This window comes from Gopherus flavomarginatus, chromosome 7 (assembly GCF_025201925.1).
Source record: "Gopherus flavomarginatus isolate rGopFla2 chromosome 7, rGopFla2.mat.asm, whole genome shotgun sequence".
Lineage (NCBI taxonomy): Eukaryota > Metazoa > Chordata > Testudines > Testudinidae > Gopherus > Gopherus flavomarginatus.
The window spans coordinates 64,098,388-64,124,799 of NC_066623.1; the positions used below are offsets into that span (position 1 = coordinate 64,098,388).

Here is a 26,412-nt window from a genome sequence, read left to right on the forward strand (position 1 = left end):
CCTACAACAGATGATGATGTTATGTGAATGTGGGATGAGAGAAGGCCACAGAGATGCAAAATACTGATGGCCATTCAGTTCCAATTAACTTATAATTTCATCTCCCATTTCTTTTTCAAGGCTGAGTTAAAAAACTAACCAATGTTTCATATACAAAAAGCTAGTTTGAATTGGAAACTAGATAAGCCATTGATGTCCTAAGGGACAGTTAGACTGAGAACATAGAAAATTATGTAAGAGAATGGTCCAGTGGTTATCTAATCTGCTGACCTGTCTGACAGTGACCAGTGCTGGATGCGTCAGAAGACAGCATGGAAATCCCAATAAATTCCCTAATTGTGAAATGCTGTCCCAAGGGGAAAGTGAGAGATTTTGGGTTTTTTTACTGACCCTGGATGATTATTAATTGATGCTATGAGTCATCAACTGTGGCTGGTGATCAAGTAAGACTGGTTGTATTGCATTCCTGAAGGTCAGTTAAGGCTGCCTTTAAGATGTTGATGTCTTCTGTTGTTACCTGTGATGTAGTTTGGATCTCTTCTTCTATACAAGGTCTCTTGGTATTCATTGTATCTGGTTAAAACAGGGCTTGAAAAATCCTCTCACTCAGGATGAGCAGAAATCATTACTGGTGAATACAATCAATTGCTGTCAAATCCAAATTTTAATGGGGGGCAGGGAAGAAGGCCAGATCCTCAGCAGGTATAAATCAGTGTCAGTCAATGGAGCTATGCTGATTTACACCCTTGAGGATCTGACTGTGTTGCTAATTTTCTGGCTGTGAAGATAATCTTTCAAACATGCATGAAAGTGTGAATTGATGCAGTGCTGTTTTCCTAAATCTGAAGAGAGACCACACTAGTGCCATTGCTGCAGTTCAGAGTTTTCACTGCTGCTGTTCAGAATTCTAAGGGCAGCCGCATAACAGAGAAAATTAATTTAAATGCCACCACCTGGAGAAGCTTTGAGTAATAACAGATTCAATCTCTGGAACTATTCACTGGGTAGAGTGAATGTTATTAAACTGAAGGCCAAAGGAAGTAGCATCGATATAGCCTTTATCACCAATTGTGTCTTAAAGCTCAAATAAACCCAAACCACAACAATAATCATGCTAATAGTGAGTCATGTTCAGCTAAAGTTCTGAGTGAAAGATGACATGCCCTGTGACCACAGTTGTTAGTCCAACTTGGCTGTGGTGAAAACATGACAGAACACATGCTATAGGATCTTCTGGTGCATCCTTACATGTGCTCACAAATCTGGAAAGCTCTAGAGTTTGTGTAACTTGTTCTAGAGCCTAATTCATTGAACTGAAGGTATTTAATTGGAACATTTGCATGTTTGGTTTAAATGCGTGGTAAGTCTTGACTCACCAAGTTTTAATTGTACAGAACCCACTATTATTAGTCCTTAGCATGTAAATAGCACTTATTTATTTTTTACAGTAGTGCTGAAAGACTACACTTGAGAATGAAGCCCATTGCGCTAGATACTATTCAGACATATAGTAGGAGACAATCACTGCTCCGAAGAGCTTATAACCTAAATAGACAAGAAAAAGGATGGGAGATGGTGAATATTTCTCCATTTTACAGATGGGAACTGAGGTACAGAGAGCTGGAGTGACTTGCATGTGGTCACACAGGAAACCTGTGGCAGACCCAGGAACTAAAGCTAGATGTCCTGAGTCCAAGAGCATCCTATAAAGTGCTGTACAAATTACTTCTAAGGCGTTTTAAATGAGTTGCCTGGAGATTTCAGTCTCCTGCACTGCAATAGCCATAACAGCTTTAGTGGGTATATGCATTCTCTCTGAAATGCATCCCCTTGCAGGGAAGAGGGCAGCCACCAGAACACTGCACACACTACCTGAAGTAGAATATCTGGCCAGAGACCCAGGGGCAAACTCGTATTGTATGTTTGCCATTAACATTTTTTAAAGGGATATGCAACCCCTCTCCCCAAACAAATGTATCCCACTTGTTCATATAGGTAACCTAGAGCTATATATTGTTTCATAATCTTTTATATGTTGCATGTATTGATTTGGTATTTGTCACTGCAGTCAAAATTTTCAAAATGAGCCATTGGCTTTAAGTGCCTTCATTTTGGAGTGCCCAGTTTTCAGAGGGGCTGTGTGTCTGCAGTACCCTGGGTCTTAAAATGGATTGAGGGTTCTCTATCCAAGCTGAGCTCCCCAAAATGAAAACCTCACAAGTGCCACCCACCCACATCAATGGGGGGAGGGGAACTTGAGGAGGCCATCAGTGAAAGGGGGACAGTCACAGTAGCAAGGGAGGGAGACACTTACCAAGGGACAATAGGTAGCTCTTCCCCTGGGAGTCTTTGGCACCCATTGGCCCACTGAGGGAGAGAGATGCTGATTGGCCAGCATTCCTCAGCTCCCAGGATTTAGCCCTGTGCTGGGGCCTTGTGGAAGCTTTATCAGCTTCGTTCCAACAGCCCACCCTACCCACCCAAACCAGGAATGGGAACCTGGCCTGATAGATGCAGCTGGTCTAGCCAATCACCTGTGCAGAGGGTCAGGAAGGAATTTTTTCTCCCACAAGCCAATTGGCAGAGGACCATGGAGTTTTTTTGTCATCCTTGCAGCACTGTCAAGCCGCAGTGGGTTGAGTAGGAACATGCTTAGTACCTAACTGAGGTACTGGGTGAAGGTGTTTATTCATTGCAACTTGTGTCTGGTGTTCAGTGCAATTGAGAGAATAGAATGAACAGTTCCCAGAGGTAAAAGGCCTTGGGCTCATGTGAAAGAGTGAGATCTTGTGGCCTTTACAGGCTGAGGTCAGAGCATGTGGCAATAAGGAGCTGAGCCCAACCTGAGCACCCTCTGCCTTCCTCATGGAGGAGGAGGAGAGTGCCAGGACTCAGAGAGAGCTGAGTCCTGGGTAATGGGCTGAGGAACACCTAGCCCACATTATGGGGTATATGGTAAGGAGCCCTGTAACCTTGACACCAGTTATGAGTTATATAGTAAGAAGCTCTGAACTGGAACCAATTAAATGCCTGATGTAGGGAAATAAAGGTGATGCACGGGTAACCCCCTTCCCCTGTATTAACATTTAATAATAAAAGTTGTGGCCTGCCCCCTAATTCCATGCTTATGCCTGTCCTCATTTTGCCAGTGTTTCCTCATCAAATTAATTAGTTTTTTTTTAAAAAGAGGCTGTGTTTATTGCTGGAATTACTGATTGGGCTTCCCGATAACACAACTGTTGCACTGTTTTTCTTACTTTTATCCCGATTGTAGTGCAAAAATACTTGTAGTGCAAAAATACTTTTACTGCAAAGAGCCCATCTCACTCTTTGCTTGAAATAAAATTATCTAGTAAAAATGTGGATAACAATTGTTGTGCTATAATTGTCATTGCTGGGGCGATCCCCAAACGCTTCCTTTTTTCCATTGACTCAGTTTTAGGTTTTTCAAGTTCTTCTTTTTTGTTTTTGTGGAGGGCTTTTATTAATGGCAAAAATAAATGATTGTGTAGCTCATGTGAGCCTTTGGGGAGTCTCACAGTACACTGTGGAGACTACTTTTCTTTGGGTTTCCCCCTGGATGTTTTCAGAATCTCTGCCAGCTAAATATCATTCTACTGGTCCAGATTCCATTGTAGTTAGACAATGATCTTCTCCACTTTTAAATACTTTTGGAACCTTTCATTTTAACATTTTGCCTCGGAGCTAGTTTTGTTATTTCTGTTGATTTAGAAATTGAATAAATGTAAAAAATACAACACTGAAAAAAATGTAACTTGTATGTGAGAACTTCCTGAAATCTTCCTTCTTTCGAAACACTTACCTGCTCTGTTGGCATCATGGATCTCTGAATGTATTCTTTATATTATATATAAATGCTCAGTGAAATAATAATATATCAATGATTATTGCAATCCATTTGCCTAACATCCCCTAGATTTGGCATGCAGCATAATTATGTATATAATGTGCTTTTGTCACAGGCCTTCACAGGACCTTTGCAATGTCACACCCCGTATGATGAACATTTCCTCTTGCTAAAACTCTTTTCATAAGCACTGGAATTATAAGATAAAACATGAAGAGCTGTGCCAATTAACTAATTTCAAGCCTGTACTTAGGATGTCCAGTCACCAGGACAAACACAATTATTGTCTGAAAAAGGGGAAAGTTATGCAGTAGTTATGCAGACAAACCTATGGTAACTTTAACCTCACGCTTCAGGGTATAAATTAATTCCTTGCAAAGGTTGGGAAGAAATATTTTATCTCTATATTCAGCACTGCACAACTGATTAAGTAGTTTATAGGATTATTGACTTCCTCTGACTCATCAAGTATTGTCTACTCTTTCATGGGAGGGTACTGTAAAGTAGGGTTTTATAAAAGATACCAGAGAGCTGTCTATGGATCATTGGTCTGATTACCTCCCCTACACACTTTGGCTTTTATACACAATTGATGTGTGCCCCAACCCTGGCCATGCCTTCATTCTCAGCCCCAGAACCTGTCCTCATCACTAGCTCTGCCCCGATTAAAACCTCCCCTTTAAACCTCACACCTGCCCTTTTTTCTCCACTTCCCTTTGCCTGCTTCATCTGCCAAAAATATCACTGGCATCCATGATTTTATCTCTCACTATCGCCAACCTGTGACACTCACTGACGCCTACTTCCCTGACCACAAAACTTTCTCCGCAGCTGTTCTCGCTGCATCATTTTCTCTTACATACTCCACCCTAAGTCATCGCCCAAGAAATAGGGCACAGGAACTGGGCTTCTCCCTACGATTCCCAACTCATTCTTCCCACTACTCCTCCTTTGTCGGCAAGATATCCCTTTTTGTAATGATAGAAAGAACAAAGGAGAAAATATTATGTATGAATGATAAGACTTAGAGGTCCCATTGTGCTAGGTGCAGTGCATATACACAGTCCCTGCTCCAAAGAACTAAATTAAGATATAACACTTCAGTTTTTTTTCCCCGAGCTCTTAGAAAATTCACTCTGAAACTAATTATTTATTATAGAATTACATTAATATGCTGTGAGGAAAATAAAATCCTGCAATCTGATATAATAAAAGTAGATACAGCCCTTTTGATGACATTCACACCAGAAGTCTGAGTCAATATCAAACTTACTCAGTATCTTTCCTGTTATTATCTAGGACACGTTTTTCATAAATTCCTTATTCATTTTCTTTCAATTTTCAAATGTTTCTCTTCCCAGACTTTGATGTCTTTGAAAAACAAAAACAAGTTGGCACAGACCTGGGATGAAAAAGAGGACTGATTTTTTTACAATTTTCTTATAAGCTTAAGGCTGGATTCTGCCAGCCACACAAACGCCGAGTTGCACCTTATTCATTTTCTGAGATCATTTTTGTCAGTGGGGCTAACAACAGAGTAAGCTACAGCTCAGTATGAATAAGAGTAGCATGGTGTCCTTGGACGTCATGAAAGAAGCTGGACTTAGCCACTGAGCTTGAAAGTCCTCACTTTTTCCATAGAAGTAATATAGGGTGGGCATTGGTAACTACATGCAATTGTAGTGTCATTTGTTGTGCTTTTCACATAAATCCCCATAGAGTCATCAGATAAAATTTTTTTACCTTCCACTGACCTCAGCTGAATTTGAATTGGGAACCTAATGTTAAGAAGCCCGTGCCGTGGCAACAGTATATTTGATATGCAAATGAATACAGTGTTGATCAGAAGACTGTTTCTCTGTATTAAATTATCAAACTAACTTATGATCCTTCAAGACAATATTCAATATGACTAATAAAATAAGATCTATTTTATTAATACCAATAAAACAGCAAAGAATGACCACCAGGATGAAATTCAATAAGGACAAATGCAAAGTACTCCACTTAGGAAGGAAAAATCAGTTGCACACATACAAAATGGGAAATGACTGCCTAGGAAGGAGTACTGTGGAAAGGGATCTGGGAGTCATAATGGACCACAAGGTAAATATGTGTCGACAGTGTAACGCTATTGCAAAAAAAGCAAACATCATTCTGGGATGTATTAGCAGGAGTGTTTTAAGCAAGACACGAGAAGTAATTCTTCCGCTCTACTCCAGGCTGATTATGCCTCAACTGGAGTATTGTGTTCAGTTCTGGGTGCCACATTTCAGGAAAGATGTGGACAAATTGGAGAAAGTCCAGAGAAGAGCAACAAAAATAATGAAAGGTCTAGAAAACATGAGGGAAGATTGAAAAAAATCGGATTTGTTTAGTCTGGAAAAGAGAAGACTGAGAGGGAACATAACAGTTTTAAAGTACATAAAAGGTTGTTACAAGGAAGAGGGAGAAAAATTGTTATTCTTAACCTCTGAGGATAGGACAAGAAGCAGTGGGCTTAAATTCCAACAAGGGTGGTTTAAATTGAACATTAGGAAAAACCTCCTGTCAGGGTGGGTAAGCGCTGGAATAAATTGCCTAGGAAGGTTGTGGAATCTCCATCACTGGAGATTTTTAAGAGTAGGTTAGACAAACACCTGTCAGTGATTGTTTTAGATAATACTTAGTCCTGCCATGACAGCAGGGGACTGGACTAGATGACCTCTCAAGGTCATTTCCAGTCCTATGATTCTATGATTAATTAAGTTTAGAAAACTGATTAATTTAATTTCAAATCTAAGCACATATCCCTTCATGTAGTGTGTCATACAGATGAATATAATAGCAATTTTAATGATCATTCAAATACAGGAATTCACAGATTCAGTGTAGGTGAACTTGAAATTACTTTTCTCTAAAGTAGACTGTGCTATCATAACAACTTTAGATCATGATTGTATTACATCTGCTGTTTCTTTTGGCAGCAGTCTGTCAAAAACAGAGGTTGACTGAAATTTTGAGTCAGTGCTGTGTACTGAGGCAGGAATCTTGTGGGGAAAAATAGTATGTGATCATGTAATTAAAGTCTGAATCATAATACATAGCACAGCACCACTCAATTTAAGCTGAACAGGAAACCTTAATTCTGGCATTTCTTAACTTTTGAGCGCTTGACTTCGCAACCTTAATTTATTTTTAGCTTTCTCTCTCTCTCTCTGTGTAGTCTGTATAAAGCATATTGGTGAGGTCTTAGTAAGAGAGAATGTCTTTGGCTAGCCCTCGATGTGAGGCTGATGTCTGCCAAAGGGGTTCTTTGGTGGATTTTTAAGTCGCTGAGGAGCCCAATTTATGCCCTGCAGATTTTCCCACAGAAATGACAGGTGTAATCTTGGAGGAGACATAGTTGTTGGCTGGACTGTTGTGCCCTTTCTTTCCTCCTTTGTTGCTTCTCTGTGTCATGAGCACATCTGTTTTCTTCAAAGTGAGTTGTGGCTTGGTGTATGGTGTGGCTCCACTGTGTTTTTGTTCTGCGTCGAGTCCTCCCACTTTGTTGGGTTAATGCCTCCCTTTTTAAGGTGTACTTTCAGTATGTCTTTGAAGCACTTCCACTGCCCTCTGTGAGCCCTTCTCCCCTGACTTAACTGAGAGAAGATTACTTGTGTTGGGAAGGGCAGGAAGGGAGTGTCAGGTATACGTAAACACTGACCAGCCCAGCGGAGTTGGTGTTTCATGACCTGCACTTCTACACTGCTAATATTGGCTGCAGAGAGAACGCTGATGTTAGTGTGTCAGTCTTCCCAGCGGATCCTGAGAATCCTCCTGAGACAGCACTGCTGGAACCACTACAGCCACTTGAGATTTCGTCTATAGGTTACCCAGGTCTCATGCCCATAGAGAAGGGTGGGGATGACAACTGCTTTGTAAACTAAGATCTTGGTACCTATTTGTAGATCCCTACCATTGAAGACTTGTTTGAGTAGTCTTCCAAAGGATGTGCTGGCATAGCAGATCCTGTATTCAATTTCTGTGTCAGTGCTGGCTGTTTAGGAGAGGTGGCTGCTACGGTTGGAAAATGGTCCACATTTTCCAGAGGTTCTCCACTGATGATAATTTGTGGAGTATGAAGAGTAGTTTATGCAGGTGAGGGCTGGTAGAGTACCTCGGTTTTTGCAATGTTGAGAGAGAGACAGAAGCTGCAATAGGCATCTGCAAAAAGATTTATGGTACTTTGCAGGTCAGCTGCTAAGTGTGGGAGAATGATGCAGTCATCTGCATACTGAAGGTCCGTGATGACAATTCTCGTGATCTTAGATTTTGTTTGGAGACGTCGGAGATTGAGGAGTTTGCCATACATACGATACTCAATCCGAATTCCATCAGGGGAGGCAGTCACAGATGAGAATCAGAATCATTGCATGGTAAATGGAGAAGAGCGTTGGAGCAGTGACATAGCCCTGCTTTACGCCAGTGCGAATGATGAATGGTTAGGTCTCTGAGCTGTTGCACAGAATGGTGGCAGTCATCCCATCATGGAATAGTTTGATGATGGAAATGAATTTCTGAGGACAGCCAAACCTACACAGCATCTCTCCTAGGGCATCACAATTGATAGAGTCAAAGGCCTTGATTAGACTGATGAATGCCATGAACAGTTCCTGTTATTGCTCTCTGCACTTCTTGTGAATCTGTCATGCCAGAAAGATTACATCAGTTGTGCCTTGGGATGGTCTGAAGCCACATTGTGATTCAGTGTGATTCTGCAAGGGGGAGAAGGCGGTTGGGTAGGATCTGGGCAAGGATCTTCCCTGTGATGGAGAGGGGAGCAATACCTCTGTAGTTCCTGCACAAAGATTTGCCCCCTTTCTTGAATATTGTAACAATGTTGGTATTCTAAAAGTCAGGTGCAGTTTCTTCACAGGTCCAGATTCTGTTGAGAAGTTGGTAAAGTTTATTCAGGAGCAGTGTTCCTCTAGCTTTAAAAACCTCAGCTGGGATGCCACCTGGGCCTGATGCCTTGTGATTTTTTGTCTGGGTGATGAGAAGCCAGACTTTCTGGGAAGATGAGGGATCAGCAAGGTATTTCAATGCCACGCCTTGTGAAATAGACTTGCTGATGTCTTCAAAGAGACTGGGCTATTTAATAGGCTCTCAAACTGTTCCTTCCAGCATTGTTTAATGGCTGCATTGTCCTTGAGAAGGGTGGAGCCATCCTGGGAACATAAAGGGGTTGGGCCTTCGGAGCTTGGCCCATATATAGCTTTTGTTGCTTGAAAGAAGCTTCTTATGTCATCCTGGTCTATGAAATTCTGGATCTCAGAGGACTTCTCTTGACACCACTTATTTTTGATGTCACGTAGTCTCCTTTGGACTTCAGCTTTGAGCTGGTGATAAGCTTCATGTTTTTGTTGCTTTGAGGAATCATTTTGCCAGTTTTGCCAGTTACAGAATTCAGTTCTTTTCTGCTGAATTAATGCTAGGATTTCCTCATTGTTTTCCTCAAACTGGTCTTGGTGCTGATGAGTGGAATATCCTATAGTTTAAGCACATGCCCCGTGAATGGTATTTTTAAGTTGATCCCAGTGCTCTTGAATGTCAATGACATTAACATGCAAGTTAGAGAGTTTCTCAGACAGGTATTGCTGGAACTTCTCACAGCTGGCCTGGTCCTGAAGTGCTTTGATGTCATATCGATTTCTCGTAGTCTTTGGGTGTTTACGGTGTGGTGGAGCGAGCTGCAGATACATGACTGATCTTACTAATCAATGTTCTGTCCAACAGTGATCTATACCTCTCATGGCTCTTGTTATATAGACATTGGTGTAATCTTGAACTCTGACTATAACATAGTCAAGAAGGTGCCAGTGTTTGGACAGAGGATGTTGCCAGGTGGTCTTAAATTTGTTACTCTGCCTAAAGATGGTATTTGTCATGAACAGGTCATGCTCCACACATTTGCTGAGGAGAAGAATAACATTGGAGTTTACATTATCTCCCCCTTTTTTGCCTATTTTGCCGCTCCAGAGTTGGGAGTCCCATCTGACTCTAGCAATGAAATCTCCCAGGAAGATAAGTTTATTTACCTTAAGTGTGGTTGTGAGGACGTCATCAAGAGTGCTATAAAACTGTTCCTTGTCTTCCTTGTCATCAAGTGTTGGGGTGTATATGCTGATGGCCAAGGCATATTGGTTGTTGCTGAGCTTGAGTCAAAGAGTTATGAGACGCTCGTTGATCCCCATGGGAAGCTCCAAAAGCTGACTGATTTTATTTTTGATGGCAAAGCCAATCCCGTGAATGCGTCTCTTTTCAGGGGGCTTTCCTTTCGAAAAGAAGGCATAGCCACCTCCATCCGCTTTTAATTGGCCCTCATCAGCCCGGTTTTTCTCACTAAGAGCTTCAATGTCAATGTTAAGTCTTGCCAGCTCGCTGGCAATTATGGCAGTTCTTCTTTCTGGGCATTCACTGTGTTGAGAGCCCATAAGCGTTGGGACATTCACGGTGACGAAATTCATTGTCTTATATCTCATGTTTCAGCCGTGGAGTTAAGTGATCCCACTGGATGCAGCCATCCAATCAGAAGAGTGTGAGACAGCCTATGTTTACAGCACCTTTTCTAGCTCCTTCCCCATTTGGGGTGAGCAGAGGGGATCCTAAAAAGGCTTGCTCAGTCACAGTCACTGTTGCTGAAATGCACTTCTGTCTCATTCAAGCAGAAGATGACTGTCACACGGCTGCTGCCTGCATGCAGAGATGTGACTAAAAACTCCCAGAGATCACTGCTCTTGTCTTCATCGCCACTCGTCCGTCACTGCCGGGCTTTGTGAGGATGTGAGCCCTTTGGCACAGACCTGCACGTGAAATCTTTTAACGTGGGGAAACCGGTGTGCAGGCGGTGACCACACGAGACTTGACAGGAGGAAAACCTTGACCCAGTGGCAAGGAGATTTAAGACAACTGGGGTCTCCCGCCTGCTGTAGCCCTCATTTGCCTTCACAGCCGCAGAGTACTAAAGGGTCTTCTATATACGCCTGATCCACCATTGGATCTTGTGAAATTTGGATCGTGGTTAATCAGGAGCTTCACCTCAGACCTGCTCACCAAGGGGGACCCTACCAGGCACATGAAAGTTCCAGATGATGTAGCTCTGAGGGTCTTTAGCCCACACAAGCCTCTCCACCACAACAAGGTTGCGGTCCATCAGAGAGGAAGATTGGGTATGTGAAAACAGCAGTTTTTCAAAGGCTTATATCAGCCAAATTTGAGTGGATTTTCTTGGGGACAGCAAAATGCACATCCCTGGGATAAAGGTGATCCCCTTCAACCTTCAAAGTCCTGCTCCAAAGCATGAGGGCACTAGAGATTTTCAAGGAAAAGGTTGCCACAAGTTTTGACCACGGGCAAAACTATATATTGTTTCCTAGCGTCGTTCTTGGAAATGACTGAACAGTTTTGGCAGACATTTTCTAAAACAAGTCAGCCTGGGGCAGACACTCAGCACGGAAAATTTCACCCCAAACAGTTAAAGTTTGACCAAATTATAAATAATTAAAAACAGGGTCTTATAATGGGAAGTGTAAGCCAACCCCAATAATAGATGGTGCTACCAGCTCCACCTTTAATATAGTTTTTCCTGTAGGCAAATGGGACTAGCTATACCAGTATAAGATACCTTTATACCATTACAACTGTGCCCATACTAAAGTTGGTACTGGAATGATTGTATTGGTAAAAAATTACCCTCTGAATCAACTTAGTAACTCCAATAAGCTTTCAAATGTAGACCAGGCTTTTGACTGAATTGTTATGGGTAGATTTTCAAAGGCATAAAAGACAGGTGCCTGGCTTTCATTGAAAGTTAATGGGAGATGGATGCCTGTGCCTTTGCAAATCTTCTCTTAAGTCTCAAACTTATAGCAGCTTCCTGATTCCAATTTCCTCACTTTAGTACAGTCTTTTTTGCTGACTCATCTTAACTTGTTAGTAGTTGGCTGTTGTCTCAGGAGGCCGCAAGTTCCCTGTTTTATAGTTCCTAAACTTCCTACAGTTATTGAATACCCTTTATTTTATGCTCTTCCTGAGCTCCTTTGAGATTCACAACATTTCCTTAATAACTAATTTAGTGAGGCTTAATTTAAAAAGATAGCGGAGTGTTTTACTGCTCCTTTTCGGTAGGACCCAAGGGAAAAATAAACAAACTCATAGACAGAAACACTGGGCCATGCGTGTTGCTGATGTAGGTGAGTGCTACTTCAGTTAATTTTGCCTACTTGTGTGACAGTGACAAATTTGACTGATCTGAATGAAAAAAATGAATTGAATGATCTTTCTATTGCAGTTAATTTAGTCCATATTAAAATAAGGATATGAAAAGATGTATTTGTTCATTGGGGGTCTTAGAATTAAACTAAGTATGAATAGATATTTCCTCTCAGTTATAGAGAGAGATTATTCTTACCTCACTCCCAGGGACTGAGCTGCCTCGGCATTAAAAATACGAATGAAATTACATTAACCCCTGTCTTTCTGATTCCACTGGCCTTAATTTTTCAAGCAATGCATTGCAGAACTTGTTGCAACAAGTTATTGAGTTTAACAGGAATAAAGAAGGGAATTAACATTTACATAAACAACAAAAATGTCCAAAATTCTTACAGTAAGTAATAAAGTATGTACAAAGAGTTTTGGAAGGGATATAAACTCTTATTCTTCAGGGCTTTTGACAATCTCTAACTATGGCAATTCCTAAATTAATATTACTGTGGCTTCTTTTTGTTTGGCTTAGTGCTTGTGTATAAAGAATATTTTGGGGGGGGTGGGAAGGGAGGGTTGTATGGCCCCAATTGACATCCTATTGACTTGAGTAGAACTCTGCACTAATTGCAATTAAAACAGTTGCTGCTAGTTCATAGTTGCAGTGGAAATCTTGAAAGAAGCAATATTGTGCCATCCAAGGCAGCTGCTGAATAGTTGATGTGATCCATTAATTTCTGGTTATTTCTTCTTAGATGTTGTTATATAAGACCTTGAGAATGTGTGATTTGAGCTGAAGCTTGCCAGAAGCAAAGGTGGTGGTAGAGGCATTAAAATGGCTTGATGGGAACCATTTATTACCTCCAAAGAATTACAGAATTCAGTTGTCCTGCTGGCTACCTCCTAAGCCAGCTCTTCAGCTCCTCCCCACTGCCTGCCTTTTCTGTCCCTGCCTCCTTCAGGAGGCACGATGCTGCATCGAGAACCACTAGGGCAGTGTGTATGCTTCACCATCTCATTGAATGGCCAGCTTTGCTCTGCCCTTTTTGGGGCAACTTGTACCTTCTAGTGTGCATGCAGGACACAGACTGGCATTTCCCCTTGTGCAGAGGAAAGGCCTGCATATGTCCTTTTTCAACACACTCTTGTGCACCTGCCTAAGGCAAAAACTGGCCTCTAGCAAGGAACCAAATGTACACACAGTAGCTACTGAGAATTTGCATTAGAACATTAAGAAAACTGTTAGATAAATGATTGAACTCTATCTTAAATAATATTTAACTTCATATATATACATGAACGTACATAACTGATACTTCTAATTGTACTGTACTGTTTCATTAATCTGTAAGGCTGCAAGGACATGAGAAACACTTTTATACATGACGTTCTGGGTAATAGCAGCTGAGCAAAGCATTCACTTGCATTGAGGTGGGTGGAATCAAATGAGAAACGTGGCTAATCAAGGTTATACTGGGTTGAAATCTTTATCTCCTCAGCTTATCTCAAAATTCAGGTCATCATTAAAAGTCTGAATTTTGGGAACCCTTTTCAACCGAGGTGGTTAGTCTGCTATATTAGAAAATATGTTTTAGAAGGAAAATGTTATTTTTAACCATGGGTCTTTGTTCATTATGCAGTGATGAAAGGAGCTGTGGTATTACAGTCCACTTCGGAAACACGTTGAAGTCTGTCCATTGTGAAATTAGATCCATAAAGAACAAGATCTTTGATTGTGATACCTGCATATAGGATCTGAACCAAAAATGTCTTGTATAGATCCATTTCAACACATTACAGTGAGTACATTTGACTTTCCTATGCATGTTGTATTCTGCAAGCAGTTACTATCAATAACCGTATAATGTTAGTATCATCATGAAACTTGAAAGACTCTCAGTATAAGTTTGGGTGAGTTAAGACTAGATTTAGGAGAATTTTATTTAAAATGAAATTTGATAGATATTATTGATGCTTTTGTAAAATTTTCAAAAGTTCCCAAGGGTATGTCAACACTGCAGCTGGAGGTGAGCCTCACAGCCTGGGTAAACAGACTGGCACTATCTTGGCTTGAGCTAGCATGCTAGAAATAGCAGCATGGACATTGCAACACTAGTGAAGGCCCGGGCTAGCTACCTGAGCTCAGGGGTTGGGTGGGTCCAAACTCAGGTGGCTAGCTGGAGCCTCTGCACCTAACTCACCTTTGAAAATAGAACTTGCGCTCCTACGTCACATATGCACTTTTCAAATATTACCTTAGATACTAATTGTAAATTATCATAATTTCAATGGCTTTTGGATTCAAGACTCATAAACAGTTCGGTCATGTGGTGCTTTGATAATTTGACAGTTATATTTCCTCCTATTAATATTCTCATTAATTGATTATCAGATAGAACTGAGAGCAGAAGAGTTCACCAATTTTCTACAAATGCAACATCAAATGTGTTTAACTTTCTCTTAAAAGTGATTTTTCTCGCAAGCTTGATTGGCGTGATAAATTGAAAATAATTTAACACCTGAACCAAAGTCTACTGAAGTCAAGGGAAGGCCTTACCAAATTCTCCAACTTTGCCTACAAACTTAGTCTATAAATAACTAAAACTTTGCACATTGAACAATGGAATCACAAATCCCATATGAACTGGAATCACTAATGTAAGCAGGATGTGTTCATAATATCACACATTGTTCGTAACTGTTTGGGAAACCTATTATAGCAGGAAAAGCAATGTGTGTTCAGAGGTAGTTACCAATATACTTGTCATAATGTTGAACTTCTGAGTTGCTAAAATACAGTACATGTTTCCTTGAAATGATCACTTATCAACTATGTGGTTTCTCCCCCTATAGTCACATCCTTTAAATGAGTCTGCAACCAACGGATGTCAAGCACATGTTTTATTCACGCTGAAGCTTTGTGAAGGCTGTTGTGATGCCAGTCTCAGGTTGGCAGGCAGCATTATTTATAGAGTTTAAAATGGCCTGCCAACTCTGAAGATCACTATTTGTAGTCTGATGGCTAGTATGTATGTGTACTGTCCTCTCCTGGATGGAATGTCAAACCTGCTCAAATATCTGTGATTCAGCTGTTTGAGATATTCACAACAAAACAAAACATGCCTAATTTAAAGAATCTGAGTAGCTCCTTGAGGTCAGTGGCATTACTCAGTGGCATTAAAATTAAGCACATGCTTTAGAACTTTATTGAATCAGGGCTTTAGCTTATATTTCATTTAGCTGCTCAGAGAAGTTTGGTAGGACTGCTGCTATGGGACAGAAATATAATGGGAAAGTGCAGTTTTTAAAACAAAGTGTAGTTACATTTCTCCTCTCCTGTTAAACCATTGTTCATTGTCAATAAAAAAGTTAAAATGAGACATAATTTTCATGACTTTTTGGTTGAAAAGTGAAATTTCACAGAAAAGCATAAACAAAATCCTGAACTTTGGAGTAATCTTTTCCTAGTTTTTAAATGTTGTCCCTCTTCTTTTTCATGAAAGCCTCACATAAATAGAAGAGGAAATCGACTGAGTGAGTTATTGAGTTTACAGGAAGTTAGTGAAACTCACTGCTCTGTTAGAAGCACAGAAATAAGAGAAATAATTTTCCTCCCTGTAACCTTTCTCCAGTTATATTGATGTTGATATTAGGTGTTGATTGAAAGAATAATAGGTAAAATATGTGCAGCCTCGAGTGTGAATTTTTTTTAAAAGTTTACAGTGTCCCTTTAAAAGAAGGAAATGTACTTTATAAAAGTTATTTAAACGAAACAATCCCATTCCTCCCTAGCCCAATTATCTGCTTAAATTTTCTATTTGGTACCAAGGAAGTAAAAATGTTATACAATTGATGCAAGTCAGAACGGTTTGATGTATGTTTTGTGCACGGTAACATCTTGTCTTCAGATTAAATTATGTGACTCAGCATCCCATGCGTGAATGGTATTAGGCACCTTTAAAAAATATGAAACCTTCTGAATTTTTCAACAGGCACAGAAGATTCTTATTCAAAACCAGTTCACTTTACAGAAAAGTTTGAATGAAACTTGAGTGCACTGTTCTGATTCCCAGGATAATGGTAGTAAAGTGAAATGTAATCAAACTAGTTTTTTTAAAAAGGGAATAGTGAATAATTGTCGCTTACTTGCCTCATATGTAAGAGAGAGGAAGTAAGTTAACTAGAGAGTTTTTATTGAGGACTGGAAGACATTAAGATGAGAGACAGGAAAGGGTAAGCTAGGGGTTGCAAGAAAGGGAGAGGAGTGTGTGCGTGTGTGTGTGGGGGGGGGGGAATGAGGTACAAAGAGATGGCTGTGAGTGTACTCATGACAAGTCTGTGCTTGTATGTACACAGTGTTACCCACACAAAATTCTGTTACTCACACACTCAAGGGCATGCACCTTTACCCAGTTCCTAGGGCTCAAGGCGTAACCCTCTTAATTTAGGAAGCCCTATACTTTCCCAGTTCCTAGGGCTCCAGGTGGAAAGCACCTAACTTTATCCCTCTGGGCTCTGGGCTCTACTACTCCATGGACTCCGGACAAACACTTTTCCCTGTGGACTCAGAGCAAACACCCTTTCCCTATGGACTTAAGGCTTAATCTTTTGCAGGTTTATGGCGTCTTTTACCAGTGAAAGGGCCTTGCATAGTAATATACTACATAACCTCTATTAATTAACAATCACCAAAAAAATAATTCACACACTAAACATACAGTGCTCACCACTCCCAATAAGACAGATGAACTTTTCTTGATGGCCAATCAGGACCAGGTCCATCTGGGGGACTCCAGTTTCTGCATGGTGTCATTAACAGAGTATTGAGGTCTGGCAGCTTTGATCTTTGGGGTTGTGTCCTGGAGTTGGTTCCCAACAAACTTCCTTTTGGACTCCAGTGAAGTTTGAGTCTAACTAAGTTTTCTTTAGCCACCTTAAGATCTGTTTCTTTATCTGGTGATAGTGGGTGCCATTAGGACAGGGTCTCCTTCTTAACAACCTGATATTATATTGTTTAAATGTAATTTAGATAGAATGTGAGGATGTGACTTCCTGCTTTTAGCTTATGGCTGCTGTCTCTCTTAATATGGCTGCTACTGCTTAGCCAAAGAACAAGGCCTCAGACCTTACAACGGAGTGGACTGAGCCATTAGAAGGAGAATATTCCTGGCAGAAATTCCTGTGACTCATATAAACTATCCAGGTGGCCTGTATGGTTGAGTGATTTCCTCCCTGCTTTTCCACTGGAAAGGTTTAGTTAGATTTGCAGGAGAAAGAGGAATTGAGGTGTAAGTGTCAACCCCTCCCTAAGTAATTTATGAGACTAAATCCTATCTTCAAAAATGTCACTTTTGAACATGGGAATCAGGCTTCTAAATTTCTTAATGGCTTTTGATAACTTTATCCTCAGTGTCTAAGGCCCAGGTTTTTAGAGGTATTTAGAAGTTGCTTTGCTCAGTGTTGCAAGGCCTAAGTGACTTATATAGTTAAGTTCCATTTTCAGAAATGACTTAAGCATGTTGGAGACAAAGTCCCATTGACTTTCAATGTCCATCCTTCCTCTCTGCTCCTGGGTGTTTGGCTCTCTAGAGTAATGGCCTCCAAAAAGACAAATTTCTCTAGCAGTGGAGATCTGTGGGTGGGTTTTTGTATTGTGAGCTGCTGCTTTTAATTATAACCCTATCTTTAAAAGAGCATCCATAAAGAAACACCACATTGTAAAACAGATGTTGTTCAGCAGACCTGAGTCCTGTGGAGGTAGAATATATTAATTAACTGTGTTGTAAAGTATCATCAAGAAGCAACAAAAACTGAGAGGCAGCAATGAAAGAAGTTTTCCCTGCCCTTCTCCAACTATCTTGTAAAACTACTCGATAAGCTGTAAATTTCAAAATGACAAGGAGAAGTTATGTTTTTTTTTCTTTTAAGCCTTGATGCCTGAGAGGCAAAAAGCACTGGGCATGCTAAAACTTCTAGGGTATGTCTTCACCACAGAGTTAGCCCAAACTCTTACATGGGTGTTGCACCAACCCTCTTTGCTTTTCCCCTCCCCCAATCATCTGAGTTTGGCATTACTTTCAATCTGGGCTCGCTGGCGCGGCAGGAGGTATGGGTTAGAACCTGGATTTTGCTTTCACTCGGGCTGGTAACCTCACTTTGCAGTGAGGGCATTGGTTAAATCATTCAAGTGCTTCTGGTCCTTCAATGCCCTCCACAATTCCCTGTGTGCCCAGAAGGACAGACAAGCTTTTCCACAATCCATTGTCAAGGAATCATAGGGCAGCTCAGCTAACTGCTGCAAAAGAACTATGGGTTATGCCTCAGAAGCCCTAGCGCATGTCCAGACTAGGGGAGGAAAATCGATCTTAAATACGCAACTTCAGCTACGTGAATAACGTAGCTGAAGTCGAATTTCTAAGATCGAGTTACTCACTCGTCCAGACGGCGCGGGATCGATATCCGCGGCTCTCCGTGTCGATTCCAGAACTCCGTTCGGGTTGATGGAGTTCTGGAATCGATGTAAGCGCGCTCGGGGTTCGATACATCGCGTCCAGACTAGACGCGATATATCGATCCCCGAGCAATTGATTTTAACCCGCCGATACAGCGGGTTAGTCTGGACGTGGGCTTAGTGAGACACGTGGAGGAGTGCAGCACTGGTGAGAACACAGTAATTTGGGGATGGCTTTGTGGTGTGGCTTCTCGCACCCAGGCTAGGCTAACTTGGCTGCTGAAACCTGGATGCTGATCCCCTGGGCTAACTCTGTAGTGAAGACATATTCCTGGAGTCACTCTGAATGCTCTCTCATTTTGTTTTGTCATTATGGTGTGGCAATACACTATGCAAAGCTTCATACTGCTGACTGCTAGGAGGAGCATGTGTTCAGATTGGCTACTGAGTTTTTGTCTGTTCTCCCTGACTTACAGTTACCTAGTTGCTTGCTAGTCAGCTTTGCTGTCTGAAAGTCACTGTCTTGAGAAATCAATGCAGAGAATTAATGATAACGCTTACAGGGACTGTCATTTATCGTACGTTTGTATAGTGCCTAGCACAATGGGGCCCAACCTTAACTGTGGTCTTTAAAGCCTAGTACCATATAAATGTAAAATAATAATGCAGTATACATTGTTTCATCAGTAGCTCTCAATGCACCTCACAAAGATGGCTCTGTATCATTATTCCTGTTTTACAGAGGGAAAGCTAAGTCACAGGCATATGTAAGTGATTTATATGAGGTCACACTGGAGTCCTTGACAGAGCCAGGAACAGAACTTAGGTCTCCCAACTCCCAGACCTGTGCTTTGTTGCCCATATATCATGTGTATGGGCCATAAATTATTTAGGTCAGGGGCCATGCATTCTATGTTCTCTACATTGTCATACACAGTGACAATGCTCATAAAATATGGAACGAGCTTTGAGTGCCACAATATAACAGTGCTGGGCAAATTGGTTGAAATAAGAAGAGACCTGAACCAGATTTTGAGGTTCAGCAAAATTAAGGCTGTTGCTTTTTGCCTCCTATTTTCATGTCTCTAGACTTGCTGGTTCCATTCAGGCACTATGGCATTGGGAGTGCTGACATACCATGAGTGAGGTTTCTCTTGAAGTTTCAGAGTCTGATAGAAAACAGGAAGTCCCTGAGATTGCATGAGATTCTAACTTCTGGGAACATAACTGAATTGGTGAACTTTTGTGTTCACTCTTCACTGTTACTCTACTAGGGTCTCTTTACGCTCTGAATTTTGATACATACTGGACATATACACTCTGTATGCGTAACTATACTCATACAGTATATGCACAATATACATATATATTCAGCAACATTATTTAGGTATAATTGTATCATTTTTATTCCTGAAAGGCAGTTAAAAACACAAAGTAAAATAATACATCTTACAAAATAGCTTTTCACTTCTTGATAAACTGTCATTGACTAATTAAATGCCTCATAGCAGGTACCAAGCTTGGAGAGAAGCAATGTTATTCATTGAAACTAAAATTTAAAAAAAAAAGCGTGGGAGGAAAAACCTGTTGTGTAGGAGTGGCTGAAGGAACATCAGGCTACATGTAATGCATTGTCTTAACTTTCAATAAAGCTACAAGAAATTAAAGGGTGCAGCTTAGCTGTATGATGTTCTTTCCTGTATGCATTTCTCTTACATTTTGAATAGGGGATTTTTCTTTTTGCTGCTCGTTGGACAAATGAAAGCTATTTTTTGACAATTTATTTCTGTTTTTGGAGTTTTATTTCCTGTTTAACCACATGCCATTTGATTTCCAGGTGGAACACCAGTATTCGCACAAATTAACTGTGACGGTATTGAAAGCCACAAATGTTACAAAAGGGGCTTTTGGTGATATGCGTGAGTATCACTGTTATTGATTCACCAATCTTCATTGCTCACCTATTCAGTTGTTTCTTCTTACAATGTGGGAGTGTTCTAAGCTTGTCATGTATTAGCAGTACCATTGGTGCTTTCTCTCTAGTTTTGCTAATACCCAGGAATTGCTGTTTAAACATATTTGCTTTGTCATTGTTCACTCATGTTAGTTCACATGGCACTTTTGCCACTTCTCCCACATTTGACCCAAAAAAAGATGAATGAATGAGTTGTATGCTGCTAGTAGCATCTAGAATAAGTCAGAGGTTGAGTCGGAAGTGAGTTCTCAGTTTAAGGAAAGTGGGGGTGGTTGTGTCTTCAAAAGGTTGCGGTTTGGTGAAAGACCTAAAAAAAAATTAAAAAAAAAAAAAAGACGAAACAGAGAGAGAAAAACCCCGAACCCTGCTGATTCAGCACAGAGCAATAAAGCAGCTTTCACTATGAAGAATATCTATGGCAACAACATTATTGCTGCTTACTCTGTGCCTGTGTTTCTACAGGCACAGTTGCAGAACAGGAAGTCACTAGGAAGGATGACCTATGAAAAACATCAGCAGTTTTAAGAAAATATCAGCTTATTCCAAAAAAGGGTGTCAGCTTCTCATGTTTTTACTTCTTTGGCTATGACTGTGCTATTATCAGGTCATTTCTCCCTTCACTTACTGTCCCCTGACGATCACCACGGGGTCACTGCTTGGACTGATACTGCAGCCTCCAGACTACAGCAGGGGCAGGCAAACTTTTTGGCCCGAGGGCTGCATTGGGTTTCGTAATTTGTATGGAGGGCCGGTTAGGGGAGGGGGTCATGGCCTGGCCCCCAGCTCCTATCTGTCCCCCCACCCGGAATCCTGCCCCATCCAACCCCCCCTGTTCCCTGACGGGCCCTCGGGACCCCTGCCCCATCCACACACACCTGCTCCCTGTCCCCTGACTGCCCCCGGACCCCTGCCGCCCCATCCAACCCCTCCTCTTATTCCTGAGCACCCCCTGCCCCATCCAACCATCCCTTCTCCCTGTCCCCTGACTGCCCTCAGATCCCTGCCCCTGACTGCCCCCTGTCACCCCATTCAAACCCCTTCCTTCCTGACTGCCCCTGCCCAGGACCCCTGCCCTCATTCAATCCCCTGTTTCCCCCTCCAACCACGCCAACCCCTATCCACACCCCCATCTCCTGACCACCACTCCGAACTCCCCTGACCTCTATCCAACTCGCCCTGCTTTCTACCCCTTTACTGCACTGCCTGGAGCACCGGTGGCTGGCGGTGCTACAACCGCGCCACCCGGCTGGAGCCAGCCACGCCGTTGCCACCAGCACAACGTAGCACAGAGCACTGGATCAGGCTGGGGTCTGCAACTGCATTGCCCCAGGAACTCACAGCCTTGCCGCCCAGAGCATTGCACCAGCAGTGGAGTGAGTGAGGTGAGGCTGCAGGGAAGGAGGGACACTAGGGGAGGGGCTGGGGGCTAGCCTCCTGGACCCAGGCAGGAGGGTCCCCCAGGCCGGATGTGGCCCACGGGATGTAGTTTTCCCACCTCTGGACTACAGGAATGACTGTGGTCCCTGGGTTGCTTCTCTGCAGGGGGTTTTCGTTATAGCAGCTGTCCCTTCCCCCGCACACACCAGTAAATCCCCCTCATGTTATATTGGAGCTAGTGCAAGGCTTCTCTTCAGTCTGTCTCCTTGTGCAGTGGAACCTTGGCAGTCCCTCTGTATTTGGAGTCTTCCTGACAATGTTTTATGCACTGTTGTTATAAGTGACACTTAAGATCACAATAACTGAAAGGAATTAGAGAGTAAATATCTGCCACCATTTCTCATTTACTTTTACTTTTTTCACCTCCCTCCCTCCAGTCAACAGCATTTTGTTTCACTGTTTTCCCTGTATAATCAGTCAGTCTCTCCAGTATGTGTGGGTCTTTTACACTATAACAAGGGACAGTTGCAAAACAGTAGGAAAAAATGATTGATAAACCACTCAGATTCCAGTGTAGTACCTACAACTTATTAACATTTATTATTTGTTCTGTGGTAGCAGCAGGACTGGCGCTAGGGTTTTGAGCACCCTAGGCGGATGGCAATTTCGCCACCCCGCGTGCTGTTCCCGCGCCTCCAGTGGAGCTGCCGCAGTGGTGCCTACAGAGGGTCCTGTGCTCCGCGGCTATGGTGCAGCTGCCGCAGTCGTGCCTGCGGGCAGTCCACCGGAGCCGCGCGAGCAGCCAAGCGTCCGCAGGCACAACTGCGGCAGCTCCACCTGAGCCGCGGACCAGTGGACTGCCCGCAGGCACCACTGCGGCAGCTCCACGGGAGCTGCTTGCCACCCCCTCTGGCGGCGCCCTAACCCAGGGGACACCCTGGGCTGCCGGCTGCCGCGGTGGCGCCCTGACCCAGGGGACACCCTGGGCTGCCAGCTGCCGCCGGCAGCTCAGACTCCCTGTCTGTCCCAGCAGCAGCGGCTGCTCAACCATTTAAAAAAAAATTGGGGGGTGCTTTTTGGGGCCCCCAAATCTCAGTGCCCTAGGCAACCGCCTAGTCCGCCTAAATGGTTGCACCGGCCCTGGATAGCAGCACCACATGAGGATTTGGGCCCCTGGTGTTAGGCCCCAGACACATCTAACTTTTTGAAGATGACTACATTTCAGGTTGATTGGGCTCCTTAAATTGGCTGACCTTGTCGGGCCTTGCATTCCACTCAACAGTATTTCTCCATTTGGATATTTGTCTCAAATGCCACCTTTAGAATGCTCCATCTGACTAATCCCCAATTTTCAGGGAATGTGCTAGGCATCAGTGACCAGAATCCTATTGATGTTGATGAAAAAGGGGGAAATACTTTGGACATCTGACATCTGTTTAGCAGACCAATCATCTTTAGCCACCTCTGTAATTGTCTATAGATGAAAGGACAGGATGATAGAAGCCATTAAGAGATTCCAGTATAAGACCACTTCCCATCTCCCCTGTGGCAATTCTGCCAATATAGTTTAAAACTGCTGACACCCTGAAATAGAAAAAAAAGAACAAAGAAATAAGAGAATAAGAATGGTGAGGGGATGGGGAATGATGGGGGTGCACCCTGAGCCCTTGGTATAGAGGACAGAATAGGGGACCCAGACATAGGGAGGAATAGAGGGGTTCACAAAGTCCTGGGCTTGGAGGGGTGAATGGGTGACCTCTGGCATGGGAGGGAAGAGGGAACGGGAAGGCACATAGATTCCCTGGCATGGGGAGGAATGGGGGGCACACAATGTCTCTGGTACGTGGGAGAATGGGGTTCCCTGGCATGGGGAGGAATAGGGGGCACACAATGTCTCTGGTACGTGGGACAGTGGTATGAGGGAAAGAGGGGATAAAGGGGGATAGGAGGGCCATGGAAGGGACTGTGGGAAATGGGGGTGCACACAGCCCCTGGAATGGGAGAAGAATGTGGGATCCTGGTGTGGGGTGGGAGAGGGGCAATAGAGGGTGTGATAGGATCCCTCTGGGGTGAAGCCTGGGACTGTGGGACCGCTGTGCCCTATGAACTCTTTCCAGCCTGGGCTATCTATCACAATGCTTTGCTAGTGACCAACAGCAAACGCTTCCAGGCACTTTTATCACTCAGCACAACAGCATGTGGAGCCCCATACTCAGCTAGATTGCATGAATACTCTCAGAGCCACTCATGAATCACATAGAGAAAGGCACCAGAGTCAAATCCCCCCAGCTCCCAGCACTATACCCCAGGAATATACTATCTTGCACTGCTCAAGATGAGCAATGTAGATTTATTAATCAGTTCATTAAATGGACATAAACCAGCCTTTGTCAAACTTGAGCAGATTTGTCCCACACTTCATACAAACTCACTGGTAAAGATAAACAGTAAAACAAATTTATTGATTATAAAAGGTAGATTTTAAGTGAGTGGTGGCAACCTGTGGCCCGTGGGCGGCACACAGCCCGTCAGGGTAATCTGCTGGTGGGCTCCAAGACTGTTTACATTGACCATCCGCAGGCACGGCCACCCGTAGCTCCTAGTGTCCACGGTTTGCTGTTCCTGGCTAATGGGAGCTGTGGGAAGTGGCAACCAGCTCGTCAGTGTGGCCCACGCCATTTCCTGCAGCTCCCATTGTTCAGGAATGGCAAACCACGGCCACTGGGAGCTGCAGGTGTCTGTGCCTGTGGACAGTCAATGTAAACAAACTATCTTGTGGCCCACCAGTGAATTACCCTGACGGGTTGCAGGTTGCCCACCACTGTTTTAAGTGATATTAAACGGTAGGCAAAAAGTCAGAGTTAGTTACCAAAAGAAATAAAATATAAGCATGCAGTCTAAACTCTCAACACTGTTAGATTGGGCAACAACTAGATTAAGCAGTTTTTCTCACCCCACAGGATATTGCAGTCCTTATTATACATATTTCACCCTTGAAAAATGGTCCAATCTCCTCTGTTGGAGTCTTGTCTTCTTCTCAGTGTCTTAGTTGCTTGCAGCATAGGTGGGGGCAGGAGAAGGGACCAACCATATGGCTACTCTGTTTTATACCCTCAGTCCATGTGCTTGGAAAACACGAGTCCAGGCATATCTGGGCCAATGCTGAGTCTCCCAGCAAGGTTGAGCAATTCCCCTGGTGTGGACTCATGCAGGTGAGTCATTGCATTGGAGCTACCTTGCTGGACAGTGGTTGTTGATGGATTGATTGATATCCTGCCCGAGTGTTGGTTTACTTTCCTTGCTGTTGCCTCTGGTAAACTAATATCTGGTTGATTCCCTAACTTACAGCATGTTTTAGTGACCACCATACAACACAATTCTCATAACTTCATATGCATTAATTATATATATAATATGGATAGAGAAATTACTTTCAGCAGATCATAAACTTTCCCCTGATACATTACATGGCATGCTTTATATGTAAGATCAGGATTATATAAAAAATGAGTAATATGGGGTTCCAGACGCTCCCCCAAGCGATAGAATGTCACAGGCATTAAAGGGGGTTGCACTCAGGGAGCTTATGGGGGTGTGTGTGAATGGAGGTTGCAAAGAGCCTCTGGTGTCTGCTGTGAGCTCAGCCTACAGAAACAATTTAGTGTGCAGTATACTTTCCTATTCTTCTCCACAGTAATGTGCCCTGGGGTATAGGGAAGTTCATACACACTGACACTTTTTTAAAAAGTTGATTAGGAAGGCTTTGAGCAAATGTTCAGATGTGGCTCTTCCACACTATTGTTTGAGAAACTCTTTGAAATAAGACAGAAGTGTGTGTGTGTATGTGTGTGGGTGAGTGAGTGAATGGGGGTGGGGAGGGGGAGGATTGAGAATTATTTCTAGACTTTGCTACTTTACAGCAGCCACAAGAATCAATGTGTACTGCCATCTGCCATGATCCATGCTTTTGTAACCTTGATCCATGTCAGTCTCTTATTAGTAATCTGGTGTGTCACCTGTTCTACATCTCTTGCATGTGAAGCTTAGTTTAAATGTTTCATGACATGTAGCAACCTGGAAGCTATTGTGTCCTACTTCTTAACCAGGGACACTCACCTGTTACTAGCTGAGGGTTGTATTAGCAATTATGCCAGGAGCACAAGAGCTGCACTGTTAATAGCTTGTATAAAATGAACAGTATTTGAATAATGGTGGAGCATTGCATGTATTTTCCTTGCATGATGTCTCTGTAAAAAAGAGGTGAGTAGAGGATCACACTGTAGAGCTGTCTGAGTGGCGTCTGATCATTCTTGCAATAAAGCATGGGATAACTGTTCTGAAAACCTAGGTTAATGGATGTAAGAGCTGAAAGAAGCCCTTGAAGATGTTTCTGAATTTTTCTTCAGTATTATTATTATTGGTGGCAATATTAAGGCTGCAGTCAGATTTATGGTTGAAGCAATGTTTCAAGTAGAAAGCTTTTGTTTCTGTTGTTTGTCATAGACTAAAGTA

General features: G+C 42.6%; 1 protein-coding gene across 2 annotated transcripts in view; it reads left to right on the forward strand.

Annotated features, from left to right (window-relative positions):
- The window catches only part of PLA2G4A (phospholipase A2 group IVA), a 307,311-nt gene that overhangs the window by 190,992 nt on the left and 89,907 nt on the right, over window positions 1–26,412 (forward strand). For both annotated transcript variants that reach the window (XM_050961422.1, XM_050961423.1), the window contains exons 2-3: window positions 13,738–13,896; window positions 20,386–20,467. In XM_050961422.1, coding sequence (XP_050817379.1) covers window positions 13,864–13,896; window positions 20,386–20,467 — 115 coding nt within the window. In that variant the 5' untranslated portion in view covers window positions 13,738–13,863. The remainder of the gene's footprint in view (window positions 1–13,737; window positions 13,897–20,385; window positions 20,468–26,412) is intronic.